This window comes from Procambarus clarkii, chromosome 48 (assembly GCF_040958095.1).
Source record: "Procambarus clarkii isolate CNS0578487 chromosome 48, FALCON_Pclarkii_2.0, whole genome shotgun sequence".
NCBI lineage: Eukaryota > Metazoa > Arthropoda > Malacostraca > Decapoda > Cambaridae > Procambarus > Procambarus clarkii.
Window position 1 is genome coordinate 21,606,302 of NC_091197.1, and position 26,849 is coordinate 21,633,150.

General features: G+C 48.6%; 1 protein-coding gene across 1 annotated transcript in view; it reads left to right on the forward strand.

Moving 5' to 3' along the window:
* Nucleotides 1-26,849, forward strand: part of LOC123764810 (DNA-dependent protein kinase catalytic subunit) — a 746,996-nt gene that overhangs the window by 282,760 nt on the left and 437,387 nt on the right. Inside the window, exon 16 of the mRNA XM_069302649.1 lies at nt 9,542-9,648. Coding sequence (XP_069158750.1) covers nt 9,542-9,648 — 107 coding nt within the window. The remainder of the gene's footprint in view (nt 1-9,541; nt 9,649-26,849) is intronic.

A 26,849-nucleotide genomic window follows, 5' to 3' on the forward strand; every position in this document is an offset into this window, starting at 1 on the left:
GAAGTGCGTTCTGGCTACTAGGTACGACATATATATATATATATATATATATATATATATATATATATATATATATATATATATATATATATATATATATATATATATATATATAGTTAGTGTGTGTATATATATATATATGTAGATATAAACAAATCTCCGATTTGTTTATATCTACATTTGAGTGAGGTGGATGGGGTGAGGTGGTATTAATAGGGTATTAAATTATTATTATTAATACCACCTCACCCCATCCACCTCACTCAAATGTAGATATAAACAAATCGGAGATGTGTAAGTTCTATTCAGTTGTGTATGTGTAAACTAAATTCTTTGAAAATGTAATAAGTTTTACGAAACGCGCTCAAGTGTCGCGTCAGACTAGAAATAAAAATGAATTTTGGAGAATTGATTTTTGAATTACCACCAACAGTGAAAAGAAATGTACGAAAGATCGAGAAAATTCGTGTTAGAATTATTAATCTTACTTTTTCGGTCATATTTAATAATATATGTCTACAGGAAAGACTGCTACCAAAATATACTAACATATATATATATATATATATATATATATATATATATATATATATATATATATATATATATATATATATATATATATATATATATGTATGTATGTATATATGTGTGTGTGTGTGTGTATGTATGTATGTATGGCGGGGGTCGGGGACGGACGTATGGAGGAGCTGCTTCTGCTTTCTCAGCCATTACCCTGAGACATCTTGGCCTCAACGTACCAAGACTCGCCCATATTCACAGTGAATATATCAAGCAGGCGTGGGAATGGCTGGAAGTACCTAAGGTGTACCATCTCTACAAAAGCTTATCAAAACAGGAGGATTGGCAGTGTGAAGACATCGAGGCTGGAGTTAGCAGCGAGGATGGACCCTACAGGTCTCTCATAGTAAGGGGAGGTGGGGGGTGAGTGAGGGTGTTGTGTGGTCAGGAGAGAGGTGGGGGTTATCCAGTGTGCCAACCAGTGTTTTTTTTTTTTTTTTCCTTTTTTTGATAGTTCTGTTGAAAAAGTTACTTTGCTATTAGTAATTGGGGTAACATATCCATCATATTTTTAGTACATCACTCGTGCATTGAGTCAGATACCAAGTGTATGATACATTCATTATTGTGCAGTGATATACGGGGTAATTATACCAGGGTTAGTGTCACCGTGACCCCCGCCCCCACCCAGCCCCCGGGCTGAGCAGTACCTGCTCTTTCCCTCTTGCCCCACTCCACCATGTTGCCTCCCCGCCCATGAAGCCACCGTGCCACCCGCCCACAGAACCCGGGCAGCTCCCATGTGTGTGTACGCCACCCACTACCATGCCATCCACTACTGTGCCATCCACTACTGTGCCACCCACTACCCACCCATTGCTTAATGGGTGTATATCCACCCATTGTGTAGTGGGTGTTGTGACGGTAAAAAATATAGGTGTTATTGCAGTCTTCTCTAGGCAAATGGAATGCCAGTCACAAAAGTAAAAATAAAAAAAAAAAAAAAAAAATTAAACTGCAAGTTATCTAACCCTAAACCCTAAAGTCCCAGCACAACCACAACACATGCCAAGATCCAAAAAGATCAGTCTGCAAGTCAGGAAGACCCCAGAACCCCAGAAGGCAGAACCAGGTCACATACGAGGAAACAAAGCCCCCTGAACCCACAAATGGGACCCAAGAGGAAGAAACCTCCAGAACGAAACCAAAGAACCCAAAGGAACCCGGAATCAAACCAGGGGGAGCCCAAACCACCACATTTGCCAGCGGAGATACACCACAGAAAGGCAAAGCAAAGCCCCAGACAGAACCCCCAAGGAAACGGTCAAAACAGACCGAAAACCGAGGGACAAGGTGTGGGAACAAGCATTGAGCCCAAACCCAAGGGCTTGGACCCAAAACAGATAAAATGGAAAATCCGGTGTAAAATCAACACTCAAACATTCCCAGCGGAACAGGAAACGGGCAGAAAACTCCAGAAAGGCAAAGAAACGACAACAGGAGAATTAAACCCCTGAAAAAGGTGAAAAACTCACCCAGACGCTCGCTCGCACACCCAGGCGCTTGTAAACAAACCGCAACGCCGGGAAACCGGCAGAAGAAAATGGCCACCAGAACAGAGGGCTATGACTGACGCCAAAGATACGGAAACACGCCAGCAAAAGTGGGAAGCAAGCTGACTGGGTGGGCGAAAAACTCAGCCCAGAAGCAGAAAACCCAGGCAGGGGCAAACTGCCCCAGAACTGCTAGCAGGCATCTCCCACAGCCCCGGAAACCCGCAACAGAGGCCCCGGGGCAGAGCCGTCCTTCAAGCCCTCCACCCCTTAAATAAATGAAAGAGTCCATGGGAAAGACAGCAAGAAAGGGCCGCTGGTAAGACCCAGAAGCCTTGGCAGGAGGTACAGGCTCGAAAACCTCCGTCCCCAACCCGAACAGGGCAGCCCCCGAAAACCGCCCTAGTCTCGGCCCCAACTAAACCCCGCCCCGACCCCGAAACCTGCAGACGGTCCAGAGCCGGGAACAGGGAGGGAAAGGGGCAAACAGCACCTAACCAAAACGGGGCGGCCCCAGGGCATCCGAGTGGGAAACCAACCTAGCGAGTTGCAGCAACCTAGCCTAGCTTGCAACATGGATGCCGCCATTACTCTGAACAGTAATAACATCAGGAGAGTACTGGGAGAACAAGCAGAGAATCTCTCTCGCAAGACTCCGGGTCAAGGTGTCAGTGACCCAACAGGCAGCATGACGGAGGTAAAAGTGGCGACTATCACCCGGAGACAAGGGCACAGCAACTAACGATCCCGTACAAGACGAGTTGGAACCCGGAAGACACATACAATGGTCCACCGAGCCCCGACAGGGGTTTCCAGGGCCCGTAGGGGTAAGAACTACGGGAAGCCCGGGCAAGGTGTTGCTAACCGGTTAAACACCCAAAAATAACAAGGGGGGGTAGAGGACAACACTGAAAACCCTTGCGACATGTACAATCACGAGGGCCTAGCAGAGGGCCACCAAACACTACTAGTGGAACTATAGCCACACTAGGCAGACCCCCACCAGGCAAATGAAAAATAAAACCAAAAGAAAAACCCCGCAAGAGTACACCGTCCCCAGAGGCAACAGGAACCGGTCGCCGCTTAGGTGGCAGGTTGCGCAACACCTTGACGCCCTAACTAACACAATACCAATCCCTAGTCAGGGCCAAACAAAGGCTCAAGCCCCAGCTTGCCCCAAGGGCGAGGCAAATGCCGAGGAGCAAGAACCTCTACGGGAATGGTTCCCGAACGCCCCAGGGAAAATAACCCTGTTACGCAGTGGTAATACTCACAGGGCGCTTAGGGAAGGAAGCCCCTTTGCGCATGCAGCCCTGGCACTGATGAGGTACTCCTGGCCACCACACAAGACAACACACAGCAGTGAACGCCACACAAGGCAAACACCGCCTAGGAGGTTATCTTGAGATGATTTCGGGGCTTTAGTGTCCCCGCGGCCCGGTCCTTGACCAGGTCTCCACCCTCAGGAAGCAGCCCGTGACAGCTGACTAACACCCAGGTACCTATTTTACTGCTAGGTATCAGGGGCATAGGATGAAAAAAACTGTGCCCATTGTTTCTCGCTGGCGCCCGGGATCGAACCCGGGACCACAGGATCACAAGTCCAGCGTGCTGTCCGCTCGGCTGACCAGCTCCCTCAGGCCTCAGGAAACTGAGGCCAGAGAAGCGTCTATCCCAGTTGACATTAGCTTACGAACAGATGCTAGGAAGCCGGCACGACAGGTCCGGGGTCCCCCCCCTCCCCCTCTCGGGGCGGGTAGGGCTGCACGGACGATCAGTGTGGCAGTAAAGTGCGATGTTTGCTTGTTTCCTTGGGATTGTAGGGAGTTTCTACCTCTGTTCGTTTTTTTATTTTAGTTTTTTTCCATGTGGGGTTTGTTTTGTTATGCCTACCTTTCTGGGTGCAAACCCCGGTCGATGGCAGATAAGGAAAACCCCAACCACAACAGGTTTTTCCAGGGCCATTGCTCCCTGAAACCTCTCTGAAGGGGCCAGGTTCTGGGGCTGGTCGCTGGTAGGTCTGAACTCCTTAGCTTATGTCCCTGTCTAATATAACATACATTAGCCTGATAAGCTCCAGGGAGCCGTAGGGGCTCCCCACAGAAAAGGGGTGTTGACAGAGCAGTCGCCAGACAAAGTCTGCTCTGCCCGAGCTGTCAGGCGGTAGTCGCCACAAAGATATTGTTATCTAATTATATCAGTGTCTGATTTTTTCATTGTTTTTTGCAGTAATTTTATTCAGTAGTGTGTATTGTGATATATTTATATAATAAAATGTGTGAATCATCGTTGTACTCAAAATTATGTTGTGCATAGTAGTGATTCAATTATTATGTTCATAAAACAATAAACAAATAGTTTTGCTGTTATTACACTATATACACAGGTTATATATATAAGTATTTGCATGTTTTGCCCACCATAACGAACTACCAAGTTCGTATTGTGCGTCAAAAAGCAACGAGAAGTGACCGCCACAAACCAGCCAGCCACTCGCTGCCACTCCCTCCCTCAACAACACCTCACTCGTCCACATTCTCCTCCCACGATACTATTTTTGCATTTATTCACTATATACAGATGTTATATATAAGTATTTACATGTTTTGTTCACTATAACTGTACATCTAAGCTTGTATGGTAAGTAAAGGCAATAAGACGTAGCTACTCACAGAGTCAGCTGGTGGCGGCTGCCCTCACGGCCACACACACTAATATTTCTCCTCCAACACTACTTTTTGTGGCATTATTACACTATATATACACACTTTATATATAAGTATCAATATGTTTTATTCACCATACCTGTACAAATAAGCTGGTATGGTCCCCAAAGACCATCGTCTTGAGTTATCTTGAGATGATTTCGGGGCGATTTAGTGTCCCCGCGGCCCGGTCCTCAACCAGGCCTCCACCCCCAGGAAGCAGCCCGTGACAGCTGACTAACACCCAGGTACCTATTTTACTGCTAGGTAACAGGGGCATAGGGTGAAAGAAACTCTGCCCAATGTTTCTTGCCGGCGCCTGGGATCTAACCCAGGACCACAGGATCACAAGTCCAGCGTGCTGTCCACTCGGCCAACCGGCTCCCTAGTGGCAACCAGTAAAGAACAAGAAATGTCATGCAGATGATGCACCACCTTCACCAAAATGGCAGCTCCTAACATACTCCTATTGCTGTTATTACACTCTATACACACATTATATATAAGAATCTAAATTTGTGTTCACCATAGTGAACCACTAAGTTGGTGTGGTAAGTCCAGTCAATAAAAGGTGGCCACATAGTCAGGAGACGATGACACCTCCCTCCCTCCCTTAACATTACTCCTCCTACCATGGAGCACAGCGCTAAATATCACCACAATCCTGCTATTATCAAAATCCTGGTCAGTTTTATCACAGGGGTCTTTTGTAATACTATCATTGCTAAATAAAGCACGAACATATATATTTTAACATTTTTAGGCGATGCTGTCACAAGCTGAATAGCGGTTCTGTGAGCTCATGCTGCGTGCGTCAGCCTTGGTGGCTTGCTCAGTACTGAATCTCACCCAGGAATGTTGGCCACGATTTTTTTCAAGGTGGCGTCTGTCAACTATCGGTCGTAGCTGTACTCTAGCTGCCCCTATTCCATGCGGGGCATTTAAATTAAGGCCCTAGACACTAAAACATCTACTAATGTATTGCGAGGTTCCGGTTTTGTTTCTGAAATCATCTATATATGTATTGCACGGTCTAAGGGTTAATGCTCTCCTCCGGCGCCAAGGTTTTTGTCACTTTTGGGCCTTGTGATTGGTTTGTTCGCTTGCAGCCATCTTCTTTTCTGGCGAAGTCTGACATAGCTGCTTTCAGGAGGGGACCTTGGGTTGTTATCTTGAGATCTTGAGGTTATCTTGAGATGATTTCGGGGCTTTTAGCGTCCCCGTGGCCCGGTCCTCGACCAGGCCTTCACCCGCAGGAAGCAGCCCGTGACAGCTGACTAACACCCAGGTACCTATTTTACTGCTAGGTAACAGGGGCATAGGGTGAAAGAAACTCTGCCCATTGTTTCTTGCCGGCGCCTGGGATCGAGCCCAGGACCACAGGATCACAAGTCCCATGTGCTGTCCGCTCGGCCGACCGGCACCGTTGATGCTTGGTTAGTCTGGCCGGGGGTGCATCATGTGTCGTGTTCGGTTGCAGGGCTTCGCCTTTCTTTGCGTGCCTAGGCTGCTGTGACAAGGGTCACGCTTTGGATTGTTACGGTTTCCCTTCCCTGTTTCAGGGTGCGGTTCTCTCGGATTATCCGCGGAGTAGTTCGGTCCAGCCACCCTGCAATCTATCCCCGTGTCCATGACGTTCGTAGGTTAGCTATGTTTTCATTAGTTGATGTTCCTGGGCCTTGTTGAGCCTGCGTGACCTTGAGTTGGCGGTTGGAATCTTTTGTCTCCGCCTCCCGGGTTAGGTCCCTATTGTTTTCGTCTTTGGGTAGGTAGCTCCAGGGAGCCGACAAGGCCCCCCCCCCAGAAAACCAGCGTTGAATGTAACGAAACGCTATTTTCTGGGTGAGATCCGTAGGCTCCCCGGCAATCCTCCCTCCCTCCAGTCGTCGTTTTTTTAGTGTTTTGATATCCAGCCTCAGAACTGGGGTCTTGGCTGGCTGGAGTGAGGGGTCTGGTGCTCCCTCTTCCCCCTCCCGGGGAGGGGGGGAAGCTGTGCAGACGGCAGCATGGCGAAGTGGTGACAACATGCTCGTTAGCTCATTTTTATTTCGAGAGTTCTGTCCACTAGTTCACCTCTCAGTAGCAATTTCTTAACCAGAATAGGGGTTTGTTTTTGGGTGCTTATCTTTCTGGGTGTTTGACCCAGTCGATGGCAGACATAGAATGCTTCCAACCACATGGGGGGTTTCTATAGGCCATTGCTCCTCGTGCCTCTCTGAAGGGGGGCCAGGTTCTGGCTCGTGGTCTCCGGTAGACCCCCAGAACTCCATACACGTGACTGATGCCAAAGTCTGACATTAGCATATCAGCCTGGATAACTCCGGGGAGCCTCCGGGTCTCGCCCAGAAAATGGGTGTTTCATTACATTCAACGCTGTTTTTTTTATCAGGGGTCTTCTGTATTATTATCAATGCTAAATAATACCAGTTACATATATTTTTAACATATTTAGGCAATTCTGCAGTCACAAGCTGAACAGCAGTGCTGTGAGCTCATGCTGAGTGCGCCAGGCTTGGTGGCTCACTCAGTACTGAGGCTTTCACACCTGGGAATGTTGCCCACGATTTCTTTTTAAATGACGTCTGTTTACAAGAGCCCTGATGAAGCTGATGTGAACCCTGTGTAACTGCGAGACTTTTAAATCTTGTGTGGTACTCCCAAATATCATATGATGCTGTACACAATTTGTCAACAGTTACTCAAAGCATCACATGATGCTTTGCACAGTTTAACCCTTAAATGGTGCATGGCTATATACCATTTGACACCCACAGGCGCATACAAAAAAAAAAAAAAATCTTTTTTTCTTCCTAACCTGTTAAGTCATGTTCCCTGATCACGGGGGAAAAAAATCAATTGTACTTACCGGCGACGTAATTGAGCCGACAAGAGGGTGATGACGTCACAGTTTGTACGTTCGCTCTTGCACGGTGTGTCCCGGAGGCGTCGTGCGCGGTCTTCAAGCAGCCAGAGTTGCCACGAATTTATTTTCACATCATTATTTACAGTGTCTAGGCCTGTATTCTTTGCAATATTAGGCACTAATTGTGTTGCACATAATGTTACTTCACAGTTAGTGCCAATAAATGTTGCATACATCGAGTATACACATGCGCACACAAACGTTTTCCATTACGCCATTATATTATGTAATCACAATGTTCATTATTTATATGTACACACTAGCATGCACTATGTACAGGTTTTTGCACCATTATTGCTCATTTAGAAATCTTGGAGTCGAGTCGTAGTCGTTGAAGCAGTTGACAGCACACAATGCAACTGCACACCCTGCACACCATGTTTGCACCATTTTACATTTCTGTTCTCTCAGTTTTGTTGTTTTACATACTAGGCATGCACGTTGGCCTATTGCACGCATTTCACCTGGTGTCAAATTCTTTAGTCTGTGTTGCTGAAAGGCATCTATGCGAGCGAGCCTGTGTGTTGCAGCATACTGCAACACTGGGTTCATGATTGGTCTTCGTATGCCAGGGACTTCTTGGCCAAACTTTGCTAATAACTGTGTTGCAATTGTAAAAGCAAATGAACGGAAAACAGGTTTACGTCCAGTTTTCACCAGATACAAATTATAGCGGTTCAACATGCTCATGTCAACAAGATGGAAAAACACTTCTTTCGTCCATTTCAATGTTTTCCGCGCACACTCGATAGTGCCAATCATCATGTCAGCCTTATCAATCAAACACATGTTGATATTGGACCAGGAGCTGAAGCCCGTCTACGCACAGTTCAGCCGCTACGTGCACGTGAGGTAGAAGCATGTGAACATGAGGCTCTTGGTGCCTCATGTTGCTCCATGCGGTGGCGCTTGGCTGGGCGAGACGCTGCTGACGCGACAAAATCTCGCCCAGTAACACCACTGGTACTGGCACCAGGCTCTGTAACACAATGTTCTAATTCCACTTCACTAAAACCAGAAAAAGAGTCAGCTTCCTCTGACTCCTCACCGATCATATCCTTAGACTCTAAATAAGCACAGGAACTGTGTGGTCGAGGGTGAATTGGGGTAGACACTGGGCGAAGTGGCATGGGTGAGCGTATAGGCCTCGCCATGGAAGGCGGCTGTATCTCATTTTCACTGTCTGTGCTACCATCATCGGTCAATTGTGTGTAGTCTTTATCAATATCAGAGTCATCAAAGTCACTTTCCTCACCATCGGAAAATAATTCACTAGTTATTTGATTTTAGGTGAGTGATTGCGTGGGGCGTGCCTGGGAAGCGTTTGGCCGTGCGCTCAACATGGTGGCTGCTGGGTAACTGAGGCCTCCCATGCGATAGTAGCGTGAGCTGGATTTTTTTTCAAAATTGGTGGCTGTTTACTATAGCCCCTGGGAAGAGTATGGGGACCCCCTATACCCCGCGGGCCTTTCAAATCTTGCGCGGTACTCCAAAGCATCATATGATGAGATGCGCAATTTCCTGCAAGTTGGTCAAAGCATCATATGATGTGATGCACAACTAAAGGATTAAGGGTTAATGATATTACATGCAAGGTTTTGCATTTTTCAATATTGAACAGCATTTGCCAGTCTTCTGACCATTTGTTGAGTTTATGTAAATCTTTGTAAGCCCATTATATTTATTTTAATTTCTGTACTCTATTTAACTTTGGTCTCCTCTGCCAGTATTTCTCATATCTATAAAGGTGTTCCATTTCCTATAGGCATTCACAATTTTAATTTAATTAAATTTAAAATGCTATTATATTAAATTTTATTTATACTATTTTTTTAAAGAGACCGGTGGAGAAGCAGAAGTTCAGACAAGGGTCATTACAGTTAAAATGGCCTTTGCAAATCAGCGGCGGAAGGTTGACCAGAAAAAGATGCTTAGCAGCAAACGGGTAAGACTTTGAAATAAGGAAAAGGAATTCCATATCTATAACACTGTAGGCTTTTATTAATATTATATGGCAATTCATTGCCAAGATTGCATTCTCATCAATCCTCCATGACCACATCCACTGCCATCATCCTATATCACCTCCTCCTATTATGCAATAGCACTATCCACCACAGAACAGTGAACCTGTAATGCATAACAAAGCACATTTAACTTAAAAAAAAATATTCAAATAGTCATGCTAAGCCTTTGTGATAATTAGAAAACGTAATAAAATTATTGAGTGCCATCAAATCCAGGCCTCGGCAGTGGCACAATGCAATGAAAATTGTTATGCAAACCAGAATAAAGTATTAATAAACATTTTACTGGTAAAAAAAGACTAAATAGTTATGGTAGCATCCAGGCCCCTGAGGCCAAAAGCAGCCGGACCTGAGGCAGAGTGGTCATCCGAAAGGAAGAGCAAAAGACCCAGGGATTCAGACTAGACAAGTCCAGTATGAATCGCAGATCCGCACAGTCCTGTTTCGGAACTAAAAACAGGCGGGAAAACCCACTTGAGGGACGTTGCCGTTACGACCATACCCAAGCGAACCCACTCCCGGATGACCTGACAGAGCACAGAAGAAGCCTGCCCTGCTAGCCCTGATTCCCCTGAAGGAGGAGCGACCCAATGCCACCGCAGGCTGAAGGAAACGACCCGAAATGCCCACGAATCGTGGGACCAGGCGAGAGCAAACAGTGCGAGCCTCCCCCGTATCGCCCCATCAACGGGGCAAACTGCAAAAGGGCTGACAACCCCTATGAGAGCCCAACCAACGCTGAGAGCGATCACTGTGCCGACCAGATGCCGATGGCTCCAGAGGAGTTGCTGGCCCTGAATCTGGCACTACTGGGTTACAACGATCGAAGGAACCCCGAAACCTGGCACAACCCTTCCGGGCAGGACCTTCATGCCCCCCCCCCTCCCCCGGAGAACCTACAAGTCCGACAAAAGACGTCAGCTATACGTAGCCGCCTGCAGAAAATGCACCACTGCAGACTCTGCAAACAGCAATGGACAAAAAGGGGATGAAAATCTAAGAGCCAGGACCCAAGACGATTCCAAAATTTGGATGAGCACCGCCTGTCAACACGCGAGGCGAGAAGCAAAGAACAGACACCGCCTCCCTCAGAAAAGGCGCATTCAACTTCACCAAAGCAGCCGGCACCCGATCTCCCGAATCAAGCCCACCGGACCCTGGCCCGGAACCCAGCTCCTCCACACCCTGCACAAGCCAGTTCGAAGTCAGCTCCAGCAGGGAAAAGAAGCGCAAGACTGAAGCCTAGTGCCTACAGGTGCACAATCCTCGGCCACCAGGGATGCCGAAAGGGAGGGAACCTGCACGCGAAGCCGCACCTGGCTGACATCATAAGGAAGGACGGGGGCGACCAAGCATGTCTTAAAGTGCTCCAACTTGCCCCCCAGGAAGGTGTGGGAACTCTTGCCATTCACGTGCGCAGTCCGACAGGACGAATGCCAAGCCCCTCAGGAAGAAAAAGCAGTCTGCCAGCCAGGAAGACTCTGTCACCTTGTAACGCACCCAATAAGGAAAAGAGGAGTCAAACTCAAAAAGAAGGCTTCAATATCGAGGCGTAATCTAGGTCTCGCAGGAGGTAAGCCACAAGGGGCCTCTCACACCTTCCTTGGTGGGATGCGGGAAGCCAAAAACCTCCAGAAGGAGGGAACCGAACAACCCAAGGGAACTCGGAACCGAACCCGGGGAGGAGTCTAACTCGTAACAAAATCGTACAGGGAGGGGGATAGAAAAACCCCTTCCCCTGTAACAACAAGCCCTGCACCGAGGGTACCAAACACCCAAGCAGGGGCCAGTGGAGCCCAGGCTTCCCCAAGTTGACTCCTTCACAGCCCCGGAATCCTCGACGTCTGGACCTGGGGCCAAGCCGTCCTCCAAACCCTCTGCTTTTGGAGAAAAAGTAGAGTCCACCGGAAAAGCAGGGATGAAAGTGGGCCCGCTGGCGTGGCCCAAAAGCTCCGGCAGGAGGACCAGGCTCAAATGCCTCCATCGCTGATCCGGAAGGGGCAATCCCCAAAGCTGCCTGAGTTTCGCTACGAATACAATTCAGCGGGGCAGCTGTGGGGCATCCAGAAAGGCAACCAACCTCACACGTTGCTGCAACCCAAACCTCGCATGCAACGCTAAAGCTGCCTGCTCCCGAATATCAGTCTCGGCGGACTGGGTGAATTGGAGTACAGGCATCAGTAAACTGGGTGAATTGGAGTACAAGCAAAAAACACCACTCGCAGGGCTCTGGGTCATAGGTATCACTGACCCCAACAAGCAGCAAGACAGAGGCAGACGGTGAGTGTCACCCTGAGACAGGGGAAACAGAGCAACCTTCCAACTCGCACAAGGCGATGTGGAACTAAGCGGTCTACTACATTGGACTACTGAGCCCCAATGGGGGTTTCCAGGGTCCTTAGGCTGACTGCTAAAGGAAGCCCAGGCAAGGTACTGCTAACCGGTTATCCCAGAGCTACCAAGCAAACAAGCTAAGCTTGCACACGTCGCAGGCTGAACCCCTGCGACGTGTGCAAACATGGGGACCTAGTGGAGGGCCACCAAAAATTTACTAGTGGTCCTACTGCCACACTTGGCAGACCTCTTGCCAGGCAATACAAAGCAAAAACTAAAGAAAACCCCCGCAAAAGCACAATGTCTCCAGGTGAACAGAACCGGTTGCTATCCGTATATCTGACAGCTGCACAGTACTGCGCGGTACTGTGCAGCGACAAAACTACCTCCTACCCAAGGACAAACAGGAATAAGAACCTCCGCAGCTGAACCCCCAAGGGCGGGCAATCACCGAGCAGCGACAGAACCACACGGAGGTAGCTGCTCCTGAATGGCTCATGAAAGATAACCCTGAAGCCGCAAAGACAGTACTTATGGGGCACCTAGGGAAGGTAGCCCTAGGTGCATGCAGCCCCAGTACTCCTGTGTTACTCCTGGCTCACACACCACCAATACAGAGCAACAACACCACACTGCAACACTTTGCAAAGAGTGGAACCAGAGCGATCGACCGTTCACCATCACAACAGCTTTTGAACTGAGGAGAGTTGCCGGTGTGGAAGTCTGGGACCCTCCTGTTCCCCTCCTGGGGAGAGGGGGGTTGAGCAGATGGATGTGCGGCGGTTGTGGTGACGTCATGTTTGTTTCCCGGTTTTTGATTGGGGAGTTCTGTTTGCTTCTTCGGCTTTCAGTTTGCATTTTTTTTGGCCAGCAGTAGTTTGTTTTTAATTAACTATCCTTCTTGGTGCCTGACCTGATAGATGGCAAACTAAGACTGCTTCCAATTACACAGGGGTGTCTTTAGGACATTGCTCCTTGTGCCTCTTTTGAGGGAGCCAGGTTCTGGCTCTGGTCCCAGGTAGGCTTAGAACTCCTTTGATTGACTGTTGCTACGGTCTAATATATAAACATCAGCCCGGTATAGCTCCGGGAAGCCGAAGGGGCTCTCTACAGAAAGAGGCGTTGACAGCAGGCGCCAGATGAGGTCTGCTTCGCCCCAGCTGTCAGGCGGTGGGTTGCCACTAAAGATATTATTACCTAATTATTTCAATGTGTATGATTTTTTCTTTGTTTTCTGGGGGAAGCCCCTACGGCTCCCCGGAACTATCCATGGCTGATATGGATACCCTAACTATTTTGCATCAGTCGATGTGGGTGGAGTTCTAGACCTACCGGGGACCACGAGCCAGAACCTGGCCCCCTCAGAGAGCACGGGGAGCGATGGTCCATAGAATTGCACATGTGATTTGGAGCATTCCATATCTGTCATCGACCGGGACAGGCACCCAGAGAGGTAAGCGCCACAAAACAAACCCCCTATTCTGGTTAACAACAAAAATCGACAAACGAGTGGACAGAACTCCCTCAGGAAAACAAACTAACAAGCATGACATCACACGAACCGCGCCGCATGTCTGCGCAGCTCCCCCCTTCCCCGGGAAGGGGAAGGGGGAGCCCCAGACCCCCGCGCCAGTTCCTCGGCTGATGGGATAGTGCATGGTCGTGTGGCTCCAGCTCCGGTCTTGTGTCAGTGCTGTGACTTATTTTGCAGTGCTGCTCTAATGGTGGTCGTGTGAGCTGGGAGTAGTATTCTCAGGTACTCGGGCTGCATGTGCTTAGGGTCACCTTCCCTGAGTGCCCTGTAAGTACCGCCCTTGGGGCTTGGGGTTGTCTTCCACAAGTCACCTTGGGTCTACCTCTGTTGGCTTTTCACTGCTTGGCATTTGGCCGCCCCGAGTGTTTGGGGGTTTTCCTCCCTTGTTTACCTTGGGGTAAGTGGTAGTTATAGCACTGGTTGGGCACAGGGTACTGCGTAGCTAGTTTTCACCTATGACAGCGCCCGGCTCTGTTTCCTTTGGGTACATTGTCCACTTGTGTGGTTTTTCTTTTACATTTGTTTTTGCCTGGTGGGGGGTCTGCCTTGTGTTTCCACCCCCCTCCCCCCTTATATTAGGGTCATTTGTGTGGTGGCACCCCCTGCTTCGCCCTCACGGGTGGACACGTCCCGTGAGTTCAGCTTTAGCAGTTTGCTTGGTAGTTTAGGGTGCCGGTTAGCAGTGCCCTGCCTGGGATAACCCTTAGCAGACCCATTCTAGGGGCCCTGGGAAACCCCCCGGGGGCTCTCGGGTCCGATAGTGGAGACCCTTGCGTCCCCTCTCACTTTGTGAGAGTTGAGGGTTGCTCTGTCCCTTTGTCTCAGGGTGACTCAACTTGTTTTTGCCTCGGTCATGCTGCCTGTTGGGTTGGTGACACATTTGACCCCGAGTCCTGCGAGCTTTGTTGCTTGTTCGTGACTCCATTCACCCAGTCTGCTGATGAATTCCCGTGGGTGCAGGCAGCTTGCGCATTGCGGGATAGGTTGTTGCAACGCGCTCGGGTTTGTCGCTTCCCCGGACGCCCTGTTGCTGCCCCACTTTGTGTAAGGACCCAGACTTGGGTGGTTTTGGTCGCTTCACCCTTGGTTCCTTCAACGCCCTTGTTTTTCCCCCTCCTGCTTCCGGCCCCTACGCATCTGCAGGCTTCGGGGTCGGGGCGGGGTTAGAGGTTCTGAGACTTGGGCAGTTTCGGGGGTTGCCCCCTCCGGGGTAGCTGCGGAGGCATTCGAGTCTATTCCTCCGGCCGATGCTCCAGGGTCTGACCAGTGGGCCCCTTCTCTTCCAGCTCTCTCGGCTGCCCCGGCTATTTCTTGTGGGGCCGGGGCTTTGGAGGTCGACTCGGCCCCGGGGTCTGGTGTAGAGGCTCCTGCGGTTGGGGAGGAGCGGCCTTGGGGGTCTTGGGCTCCATTGCGCCCCGCCTGGATTTCCGTCCTCCTGAGCGGGGCTTACTGTTGCAAGGAGTGGGGTTTTCTTTTCCCCCCCTCTGTGTACAATTTGGGCTTGGGTTCTGCTCCTCCCCGGGTTCGGTTCCGTGTCCCTGTGGTTTCTTCGGTTCCGTCTTCCGGAGGTTTTCGGCTACCCGCATCTCATCGCCTGCGGTGCGGTTGGCCTTTGCAGCTTACCTCCTGCGTGTCCCGGAGTGTGCCTCCATACTGGTTCCTTCTGTTCTGGACAGGTTGGACTCCTTGTCGCCGTTTGGGCTCCTTGTCGCCGTTTGGGCTCCTTGTCGCCGTTTGGGCTCCTTGTCGCCGTTTGGGCTCCTTGTCGCCGTTTGGGCTCCTTGTAGCCGTTTGGGCTCCTTGTAGCCGTTTGGGCTCCTTGTAGCCGTTTGGGCTCCTTGTAGCCGTTTGGGCTCCGTGTAGCCGTTTGGGCTCTTTGTCGCCGTTTGGGCTGCTTGTCGCCGGTTGGGCTACTTCTCGCCTTGTTGGGCTACTTTTCTTTCGTGTCCTGCGCATGCGCCATGGAAGTTTGTTTTGGTTCCGGGCGGTGTAATTACCTAAGTGTAATTACCCAAGTGTAGTTACAGGATGAGAGCTACGCTCGTGGTGTCCCGTCTTCCCAGCACTCTGTCATATAACGCTTTGAAACTACTGACGGTCTTGGCCTCCACCACCTTCTCACCTAACTTGTTCCAACCGTCTACCACTCTGTTTGCGAAAGTGAATTTTCTTATATTTCTTCGGAATCTGTGTTTAGCTAGTTTAAATCTACGACCTCTTGTTCTTGAAGTGCCAGGTCTCGGGAAATCTTCCCTGTCGATTTTATCAATTCCTGTTACTATTTTGTACGTAGTGATCATATCACCCCTTTTTCTTCTGTCTTCCAGTTTTGGCATATTTAATGCCTGTAACCTCTCTTCGTAGCTCTTGCCCTTCAGTTCTGGGAGCCACTTAGTAGCATGTCTTTGCACCTTTTCCAGTTTGTTGATGTGCTTCTTAAGATATGGGCACCACACAACCGCTGCATATTCTAGCTTTGGCCTAACAATAGTAGTGAACAATTTCTTTAGTATATCGCCATCCATGTATTTAAAAGCAATTCTGAAGTTAGAAAGTGTGGCATAGGCTCCTTGCACAATATTCTTTATGTGGTCCTCAGGTGATAGTTTTCTATCTAGAACCACCCCTAGATCTCTTTCTTTATCAGAATTCTTTAAAGATTTCTCACATAATATATAGGTTGTGTGGGGTCTATGTTCTCCTATTCCACATTCCATAACATGACATTTATTAACATTAAATTCCATTTGCCAAGTGGTGCTCCATATACTTATTTTGTCCAGGTCATCTTGAAGGGCATGACAATCATCTAAGTTTCTTATCCTTCCTATTATCTTAGCATCATCAGCAAACATGTTCATATAATTCTGTATACCAACTGGTAGATCATTTATGTAGACAATAAACATCACTGGTGCAAGAACTGAACCCTGTGGTACTCCACTTGTGACATTTCTCCATTCCGATACATTGCCTCTGATCACAGCCCTCATTTTTCTATCAGTCAGAAAAATTTTCATCCATGTTAGTAGCGTACCTGTCACCCCTCCAATATTTTCCAGTTTCCAGAACAACCTCTTACGTGGAACTCTGTCAAAAGCCTTTTTTAGGTCCAGATAGATGCAGTAAACCCAACCATCTCTTTCCTGTAATATCTCTGTTGCTCGATCATAGAAACTGAGTAAATTCGATACACAGGATCTTCCAGATCGAAAACCATACTGTCTGTCTGATATTATATCATTTCTCTCCAGGTGTTCTACCCATTTAGTTTTAATTATTTTTTCCAATATTTTGACTATTACACTTGTCAGTGATACCGGTCTATAATTAAGGGGTCTTCCCTGCTTCCACTTTTGTAGATTGGAGCTATGTTAGCCTTTTTCCACACATCAGCTGCAACTCCTGTAAACAGGGATGCCTGAAAAATCAGTTGAAGAGGAATGCTGAGCTCAGGTGCACATTCTCTCAGAACCCATGGTGAAACTCCATCTGGACCAACTGCCTTGTTCTTATTTAGCTCCTTGAGCATTTTTTCCACTTCGTCTCTAGACACCTCTATGTGCTCTATGTTGTTCTCTGGAATTCTTATTATATCTGATTCCCTGAAGATTTCATTTTGTACAAACACACTTTGGAACTTTTCGTTTAATGTTTCACACATTTCCTTTTCATTTTCCGTGAATCTATTTCCCATTTTCAACCTCTGTATATCGTCCTTTACCTGCAATTTGTTGTTTATGAATTTATAGAACAGACCTGGTTCTGTTTTATATTTGTCTGCAATCCCTTTTTCAAAATTTCTTTCTGCCTCTCTCCTCACTGCCGTGTAGTTGTTTCTCGCATCTTTGTATCGCTGGTATGTTTGGGGGTTTGGCCTCTTCCTGTATTGATTCCATTTTTGTGTCTTTTGGTCTCTGGCCCTCTCGCACTTCCTGTTGAACCAATCCTGTTTCCTAGTTCTGCTTCTCTGTTTTGGTATAAATTTTTTTGTGCCTTTATCATATATTTCACAAAACTTGACATACATCTCATTCACTTCCTTGCTTAGCAACAAGTCTGTCCAATTATACCCACTAAAAAAATTTCTAAGGTTGCCATAATGTCCTTCCCTAAAGTCAGGTTTTTCAATTGCATCAACCTTCATATTTTCTTCCAGATTATAACGCATTGCATACTTTATTCCCAAAAAGACATGGTCACTTTTACCCAAGGGAGGAAGGTACTGAATGTCAAATATTTCTTCCTCCTTCCTGGTAAATATAAATTCTAGCATGGAGTGAATATCCCCTTCCCTCATCCTTGTAGCTTGTTTAACATGTTGATACAAGAATGTTTCCAGGATGAGGTCTACAAATTTACAGGTCCAGAAATCTTCTGTTTTAGCTTCACATGCTTCCCAGTCTATGGCTTTCAAGTTGAAGTCGCCGACTATCAACAGTCGTGAAGTATCGTTATCCGCTCTCGCTATGATCTCACTCATTATTGTTATAAGACCTTCTGTTCTACTATCTAGCTCCTCCTTTGACCATGTGCTGCTTAGCGGTGGACTGTATGCATTTATGATCATTAGTTTATCATCCTCATGGCAGATCTCTAGTGCTATTATGTCAACTTCTTGTGGATTGGCAGTCATTATTTCGTTCACCTTTAGGTGTTCTTTCACCAACATAGCAACGCCACCGCCTTTCCTAATTTTTCTGTCCCGTCTCCAAATTGAGTAGCCCCTTGGGAATATGACTTCATTTAAAATAACTTCAAGTTTCGTCTCTGTGAGTGCAACAATGTCTGGTGTCTGCAGCTGTATTATATCACTTAACTCCAGTATCTTTGATCTTACTCCATCTAGCCGGTCGGCCGAGCGGACAGCACACTGGACTTGTGATCCTGTGGTCCCGGGTTCGATCCCGGGCGCCGGCGAGAAACAATGGGCAGAGTTTCTTTCACCCTATGCCCCTGTTACCTAGCAGTAAAGTAGGTACCTGGGTACCTACTTTACCCCCCCCCCTAGGTACCTTGGGGGGGGCATCGCCTTTCGCTCTTTTCTTTCTCCAATCCGTGCCCCGTTGCTTTGGGGGTGTTCTGGAGTGCCGCTGTGGGGAAGTCACGAGGTTTTTCCCTGCATTTTAGGGTGGGGAGCCTCCGTCGCCGCTCCCCTCCTCCTCTCCAGCATGGGCGCCCTGGCCGCCTCCGGCGGCTACATTCTCATCGGCTTGCGTCATGGCCCTTCAGCGCCTATGTTCTGCAGGTGAGTTGGTGCGGTCTGGCGTCTCCTTCGTCCTGACACTGTTTTTGTTTTTGGGAGTAGGCATGGGTGTACATACATACATACTTGAAAATGTGGACCGTACCAACCGAGGTGCCTACTGCAGGGCTATTGGCCCATACATGGCAGCTCTTGTTCTCACCACCTGATTCCTTCCTTGGTTCACGGGTGACTGCGGGTGGCCTCTTGGCCCTTCCGTCGTCTCCTGCCTGTACTCATGCTGCCCCTCTCCTATGCTTGTCTAACCTTGCTTGAGTTCGGGGGCCCCGCCTTCACCTTGTTCCATGGTGCAACGGTGGGGGTGCCTGTTCGGTGGTACGTTTTCCTTTGTCGAGGGTGTTTTGTGCTCGCCTCCTTTTGCTTACAGGATTGGGTTCTGGCTCTTTAGTTCCACCTCTTCCCTGTCGTTCGCCTGACGAGTGAATTCTGTGCTTCATGGGCGCTCTTGTCTCTGCTCTTGGGGCTTTATATGGGGTCAGCCCAAGTTGGGCTGCCTAATGTGTTCCTTCGATTGCCTGTTACACTGCACACGTTTCTTCTACCGTCCCTGTGGCTCGGTTGGGTACTCGGTTTCCGCCTGTGTCCCCTTGTGTGCCACTCGTGTTACAATTTATCTTTATCTTCCCTGTCGCGTCCTCGGGGAGTATGGTGACGTTTTGCTGCGGTTTTGGTACTGCGGCTGCGTGTTGGGGTTGGTTGTGGCATTTTGTTCGGCCCTTCCATGCTCCCTCTGGGGCCCTCCTTCCTTGCCGGTCTTGCTGTGCCGGTCCTGGTTTTTCCATGTTCCTTGGATTCTCTGTCTTATCCTCACCTCGTTGTGCTGGCTGGGGATGAGCTTGGGGTCTTTGTCTCGCCCCTCGCCTATCCTCCGGTTTCGGTTCAAGTTCCAGAGCCCAGTGGGCTCCCTTCCTTAGTGTTTTTCATGGCTGCCCCGGGGTTTTTCTTGACGCTGGGGCTTTGGGGGAACAGCTCGGCCCCAGGGCTGAGGTGGGGCTAACGTGGTGGGCCTCAGGCCCTGTTGGTTCCCGCCGGAGTTTTTCTACTCCTCTGGGCAGGGCTTGCAGTTTTGTGGAGTGGGGTTTTTCCGTTATCCCTCTCCTGCTTTTTGGGCATCGGCCCCTCCCTGGGCTCGGTTTCCTTGTCCATTATGCCTGTTGCTTCCATCCTGTCGGTGGGTGCTTTTCTACGGTCTTCGCCCCTTTTTTCCGGGACAGGCCTTCTCCGTCCTTTCCTCGTCTTCTTGGGGTTCTGCATGACTTTTGGTCTCAGGTGCGATGGAGTTTTTGTGCCTTTGTCCTTTGTGTTTGCTGCTTTTTGTTCTTGAAGGTTCGGGATGGTTTTGCACCTTCCCGTTTTCTGGTACGTCTGTCGTCGTTCGGTTGGGCTTCCCTCCGATCTTTTCTAGGGCTTGTGGGTCCTATTCCAGGCAGCTTCTGGGTGTTTGGCCTTCTTGTTCTTTTGTTCATATCTTTTCTCTTAGTGCTGTCTCGGCGCTGCTCATTTTCCTGGGGGCGATTTTGCTCCTCTTAATGAGTATCTTTTCGCTTCTGCCCTTCTGCGGGATGTTGGTGCGGGGCGGCTCCTTGTACGGGTTCCTTCCCTGTCGGCTGCACTTGTGGCGGTGGAATTACACACTTGTGGCATTTTGGTTTTGGTCCTGCATTTCTTTTCCCTCCTGAGGCTGTCATAGGATTGGCTTGCGGAGGATGTAGAGGCACCTGGGGTCATTCCTGGGTCTGGCACCTTGGTTTCTGCTGCTAGCTTTTGGTATCGATGTTCCTTCTGCGCCGTTTCGCAGGCTGTCTCGTGCGTTGTTTCACCTCCGGCCTGCTCGTGCACTGCCTGTGCCGTCCTGGTCTTTGGACAGGGTGCTCTCCTGTTTTTCTTCTCCTTGGTTGTTGTGGCTCCTTCAGTTCAGGTTTGCTTTGCTTCGGCTCTCTTTTTATGTTGGCATTGGCCTCTGGGGGTCGTGTGGCAGAACTTCATGCTCTTCTCTGGCGCAGTGGTTTTTGGCTCCTATGGTCGTGGTCATAGGTTTCTTCGTCTGCAGGCGTTCTCCCTTTTTCTGGCGAATGATGTGCCTGCTGCTTTCTGGAGGGGTCCTTGGGTTGTTGTCTCGACTTCGTGTTGAGGAGTGGTTCACCAACCGCCTTCTGGGTATGTCCCCTTGTATTCTTAGGTAGTCTTTGGTGACGTAGCTCCGGGGGGCCATAGGGGCTCCCCCCAGAAAACCAGCGTTGAATGTAATGAAACGCCATTTTCTGGGTGAGTTCCGGAGGCTCCCCAGCACCCTCCTGCCCTCCGGTCGGCGTTTTTTTCACGGTTTTGATATCCAGCCTCAGAACTGGGGCAGAGATTGCCGGCACGGGGGTCTGGGGCTCCCCCTTCCCCCTCCCGGGGAGGGGGGAGCTGCGCAGGCTTGCGGTGCGGCTCGTGTGACGTCATGCTTGCTAGTTCGTTTTTCTGGGGGAGTTCTGTCTACTCATTTGTCTATTTTTGTTGTTAACCGGAATAGGGGTTTGTTTTGTGGCGCTTACCTTTCTGGGTGCCTGTCCCGGTCGATGGCAGATATAGAATGCTCCAAATCACATGTGCAGTTCTATGGGCCATTGCTCCCCGTGCCTCTCTGAGGGGGCCAGGTTCTGGCTCGTGGTCCCCGGTAGGCCTAGAACTCCACCCACATCGATTGATGCAAAATAGTTAGGGTATCCATATCAGCCATGGATAGGTTCGGGGAGCCTCCGGGACTCACCCAGAAAATGGCGTTTCATTACATTCAACACTGGTTTTTTTGCATTAATATTATTCAGTGGTGTGTATTGTGATATATTTATATAATGTGTGAACCATCGCTGTACTAAAAATTACGGTGTGCATATTAGTGATTCAGTTATTATGTTTATATAACAATAAACAAATAGTTTTACTGTCATTACACTATATACACAGGTTATATATAAGTGTCTGCATGTTCATCATAACGAACCACTATGTTGTATTGCGAGTCAAAAAGCAACGAAGAGTGGCTTTCACTCACTAGCCAGTCAGCCACTCGTCACCACTCCCTCACTCACCTCCTCACTTGCCAACATACTCCTCCCCACCATACTGTTTTTACTTTTATTCACTAATATTTCGCCTCCAACAATACTGTTTGTGGTGTTATTACACTATATACACACATTATATGTAAGTTTCTACATGTTTTATTCACCATACCTGTACAAATAAGCTGGTATGGTGCCCAAAGACCATAGTTGGAACAAGTAAACAACATGACATGTCATGCAGACGATGCACCTCCCTCACTAAAATGGCGGCTCCCAACTTGCTCCTATTGATGTTATTACACTCTATACACACGTTATATAAAAGTATCTACATTTGTGTTCACCATAGCGAACCACTAAGCTGGTATGGTAAGTCCAGTCAATAAAAGGTGGCCACACACAGTCAGAAGACGATGCCATCTCCCTCCCTCAGCATTACTCCTCCTATCTTGGTGCACTGCTCTAAATATCACCACAATCCTGCTATTATCAGAATTCTTGTCAGTTATATCACAGTTTAGGGTCTTCTGTAATACTATCATCGCTAAATAATAGCATGTACGTATATATTTTGACATTTTTAGGCCATGCTGTGGTCACAAGCTGAACATAGTGCGGTGCTGTGAGTTCATGCTGCGTGCGCCAGCCATGGTGGCTCACTCAGTACTGAGGGTCTCACACTTAGGAATGTTGCCCCTGATTTTTTTCTAGGTGGCGTCTGTTAACTATCGGTCATGGCTAGACTATGGCTGCCCCTATCCCTCGCGGGGCATTTAAAATCTAGCGCTTGACACTCAAACATCTATTGATGTATTGCGCGGTATCGGTAAAGTTACTCCCATCAGCTATATATGTATTGCGCAGTTTAAGGGTTAAATGTATTTCCAAGTCCTATTACCTTAAGGAAAGAGAGGAAGGCATTGCTTTTTTGACACTTGTTCTACTAAGGTATAGATATGACCCAGATTTTTTTTCTGTGGGGAGCCCCTACGGCTTCCTGGAGCTTATCGGGCTAATGTATGTTATATTAGACCGGGACATTAGCTAAGGAGTTCAGACCAACCAGGGACCAGCGCCAGAACCTGGCCCCTTCAGAGGTTTCAGGGAGCAATGGCCTTGGAAAACCCCCTTGTGGTTGGGGTTTATCTCTTATCTGCTATCGACCGGGGTTTAGGCACCCAGAAAGGTAGGCATAACAAAACAAACCCCACATGGTAAAAAACTAAAACAAAAAACCGAACAGAGAGGTAGAAACTCCCTACAATCACAAGGAAACAAGCAAACAAGTAAACATTACACCTTACTGTCGTCCGCGCAGCCCTGCCCACTCCGAGAGGGGGAGGGGGGAGCCCCGGACCTAACTTGCCGGCTGCCTAGCTTCAGTTTGTAAGCTAATGTCAACCGGGATAGAGGCTTCTCTGGCCTCAGTTTCCTAGGCGGTGTTTGCCTTGTGTGGCGTTTACTGCTGTATGTTGTGTTGTGCGGTGGCCAGGAGTACCTCATCAGTGCCGGGGCAGCATGCACTTAGGGGCTTCCTTCCCTAAGCGCCCTGTGAGTACTGCCCCTGCGTGACAGGGCTATCTTCCCTGGGGCGTTTGGGAACCTATTTCCGTAGAGGTTCTTGCTGCTCGGCATTTACCTCGCCCTTGGGGCCAGCTGGGGCTTGGGGCCCTTGTTTGGCCCTGGGTAGGGACTGGTATTGGGCTGGTTAGGGCGCCAAGGTGTTGCGCGACCTACTACCTAAGCGGCGACCGGTTCCTGTTGCCTCTGGAGCCGGTGTACTTTTGCAGGGTTTTTCTTTTTTTTATTTTCATTTGCCTGGTGGGGGTCTGCCTAGTGTGGCTATAGTTCCACTGGTAGTGTTTGGTGGCCCTCTGCTAGGCCCCCATGATTGTACACGTCGCAGGGGTTTTCAGTGCTATCCTCTACCCTCTTGTTATTTTTGGGTTTCTTAACCCCTCAAACCGCTAGGGGCCCAAATGGAATTCACACCCACAGGCGCAACAAAAAAAAAAAATCCAAAAAATTCTTTCGTCTTATAGAAGTGTTCATTTTTGTTCCCTGATCATGGAAAAAAAAATCACAACAAAATCGTAGGTGGCATATTTTAGCCGCAATAGGGTAGGAAAGTGTGGCAAAAAAGGGGCGTTGGCAGAGCCTTCGCCAGACGAGGTCTACTCCGCCCGTGGTGTCAGACGGCAGTTGCCACAAATATATTATTACCTAATTATTTCAATGTCTCTGATTGATTTTTTTCTTAGTTTTTTAAAGTAATATTATTCCATACAGTGAATTGTGGTATATTTATATAATAAAATGTGTGAACCATCGCTGTACTCAAAATTATGGTGTGCATATTAGTGATTCAATTATTATGTTCATAAAATAATAAACAAATAGTTTTGCTGTTGTTACACTATATACACAGGTTATATATAAGTATTTGCATGTTTTGTACACCATAACGAACTACTAAGTTGGTCTTGTGAGTCAAAAAGCAACGAGGAGTGACCGTCATACACCTTCGAGCCACTCACTGCCACTCCCTCCCTCAACACCACCTCACTCGCCCTCAATCTCCTCCCACAATACTGTTTTTGCATTTATTCACTATACACAGGCGTTATATATATACGTATTTACATGTTTTGTTCACCATAACTGTACATCTAAGCTTATATGGTGAGTAAAGGCACAAAGACGTAGCTACTCACACAGTCAGCTGATCGGCAGCCGCCCTCAAGGCCAGACGCACTAATATTTCTCCTCCAACAATATTGTTTGTGGTGTTATTACGCTATATACACACATTATATATAAGTATCTACCTGGTAACTAGATAAGTATCTATGTTTTATTCACCATACCTGTACAAATAAGCTGGTATGGTGCCCAAAGACCATAGTGGCCATCAGTAAACAACATGCCAAGTCATGCAGACGACGCTCCTCCCTCACCAAAATGGTGGCTCCCAACCTGCTCCTCTCGCTGTTATCTCACACTATACACATGTTATATATAAGTATCTACATTTATGTTCACCATAGCGAACCACTAAGCTAGTATGGTGAGTGCAGTCAATAATTGGTGGCCACACACAGTCAGAAGACGACACCACAACCCTCCCTCCCACAGCCTTACTCCTCCCTCCATGGAGCACAGCGCTAAATATCACCACAATCCTGCTATTATCAGAATCCTGGTCAGTTTTATCACAGTCAGGGGGCTTCAGTAATACTATCACTGCTAAATAATAGCAGTATCATATATATTATGGCATTTGTAGGCGATGCTGTGGTCACAAGCTGAACAGCGGTGCTGTGAGCTCGTGCTGCGTGCGCCAGCCTTGGTGGCTTGCTCAATACTGACACTCTAACACCCAAGAATGTTGGCCTGGATTTTTTTTCTAGGTGGCATCTGGCAACTATCGGTCGTGGCTGTACTATAGCTGCCCCTATCCAAGGCGGGGCGTTTAAATTATAGCGCTAGACACAAAATCATATATATATGATGTGCGCGGTTTCGGTTTTGTCACTGATATCATATATATATGATTTGCGTGGTTTAAGGGTTAACCAGTTAGCAACACCTTGCCCGGGCTTCCCGTAGCAGTCAGCCTACGGGGCATGGAAACCCCTGTCGGTGTTCGGTGGACCACTGAATGTGTCTTCCGGGTTCCAACCCATCTTATATGGGATCTTTGGTTGCTGTGCCCATGTCTCCGGGTGACAGTCGCCACTTTTACCTCCGTCATGTTGCCTGTTGGGTCACTGACACCTTGACCCGGAGTCTTGCGAGAGAGATTCTCTGCTTGTTCTCCAGTACTCTCCTGATGTTATTACTGTTCAGAGTACAGGCGGCATCCGTGTTGCAAGCTAGGCTAGGTTGCTGCAACACGCTAGGTTGGTTTCCCGCTCGGATGTCCTGAGGCCACCCAGTTTTGGTTAGGTGCTGTTCGCCCCTTTCCCTCCCTGTTCCCGGCTCCAAACCATCTGCGGGTTTCGAGGTCGGGGCGGAGTTTAGTTGGGGCCGAGACTCAGGCAGTTTTCGAGGGCTACCCTTTTCGGGTTGGGGACGGAGATTTTTGAGGGCTGCCCTGTTCGGGTTGGGGACGGAGGTTTTCGAGCCTGTTCCTCCTGCCAAAGCTTCTGGGTCTTACCAGAGGCACTTTCTTGCTGCCTTTCCCATGGACTCTTGCTTTTCTTTAAAGGCGGAGGGCTTGGAGGACGGCTCTTCTCCGGGGCCTCTGTTGCTGGTTCCCGGGGCTGTGGGGGATGCCTGGTTTTCTGCTGTTGGGCAGAGTTTTTTGCCCATCTAGTCAGCTTGCTTCCCACTTTTGTTGGCGTGTTTTCGTATCTTTTACGTCGGTCACAGCACTCTTCTGGTGGCCATTTTCTTCTCCCGGTTTCCCGGCGTGGCCACCAGGGGGACGTTGCGATTTGTTTACATGTGCCTGGGTGTGCGAGCGAGCTTCTTGGGTGAGTTTTTCACCTTTTTTTCAGGGGTTTTATTCTCCTGTTGTCCTTTCTTTGCTAATCTGGTGTTTTCTGCCCGTTTCCTGTTCCTCTTGGAACGTTTGAGTGTTGATTTTACACCGGGTTCTCCATTTTGTCTGTTTTGGGTCTGGGCCCTTGGGTTTGGGCTCAGTGTCCCTGGCTGTTATGCTTGCTCCCACACCTTGTCCCTCGGTTTTCGGTCTGTTTTGACCATTGCCCTGGGGGTTCTGTCTGGGGGTTGTGCTTTGCCTTTCTGTGGTGTATCTCTGCCGGCAAATGTGGTGGTTTGGGCTCCCCCTGGTTTGATTCCTGGTTCCTTTGGGTTCTTTGGTTTCATTCTGGAGGTTACTTCCTCTTGGGCCCCCTTTGTGGGTTCAGGGGCTTTGTTTCCTCGTGTGTGACCCGGTTCTGCCTTCTGGAGTTCTGGGGTCTTCCTGTT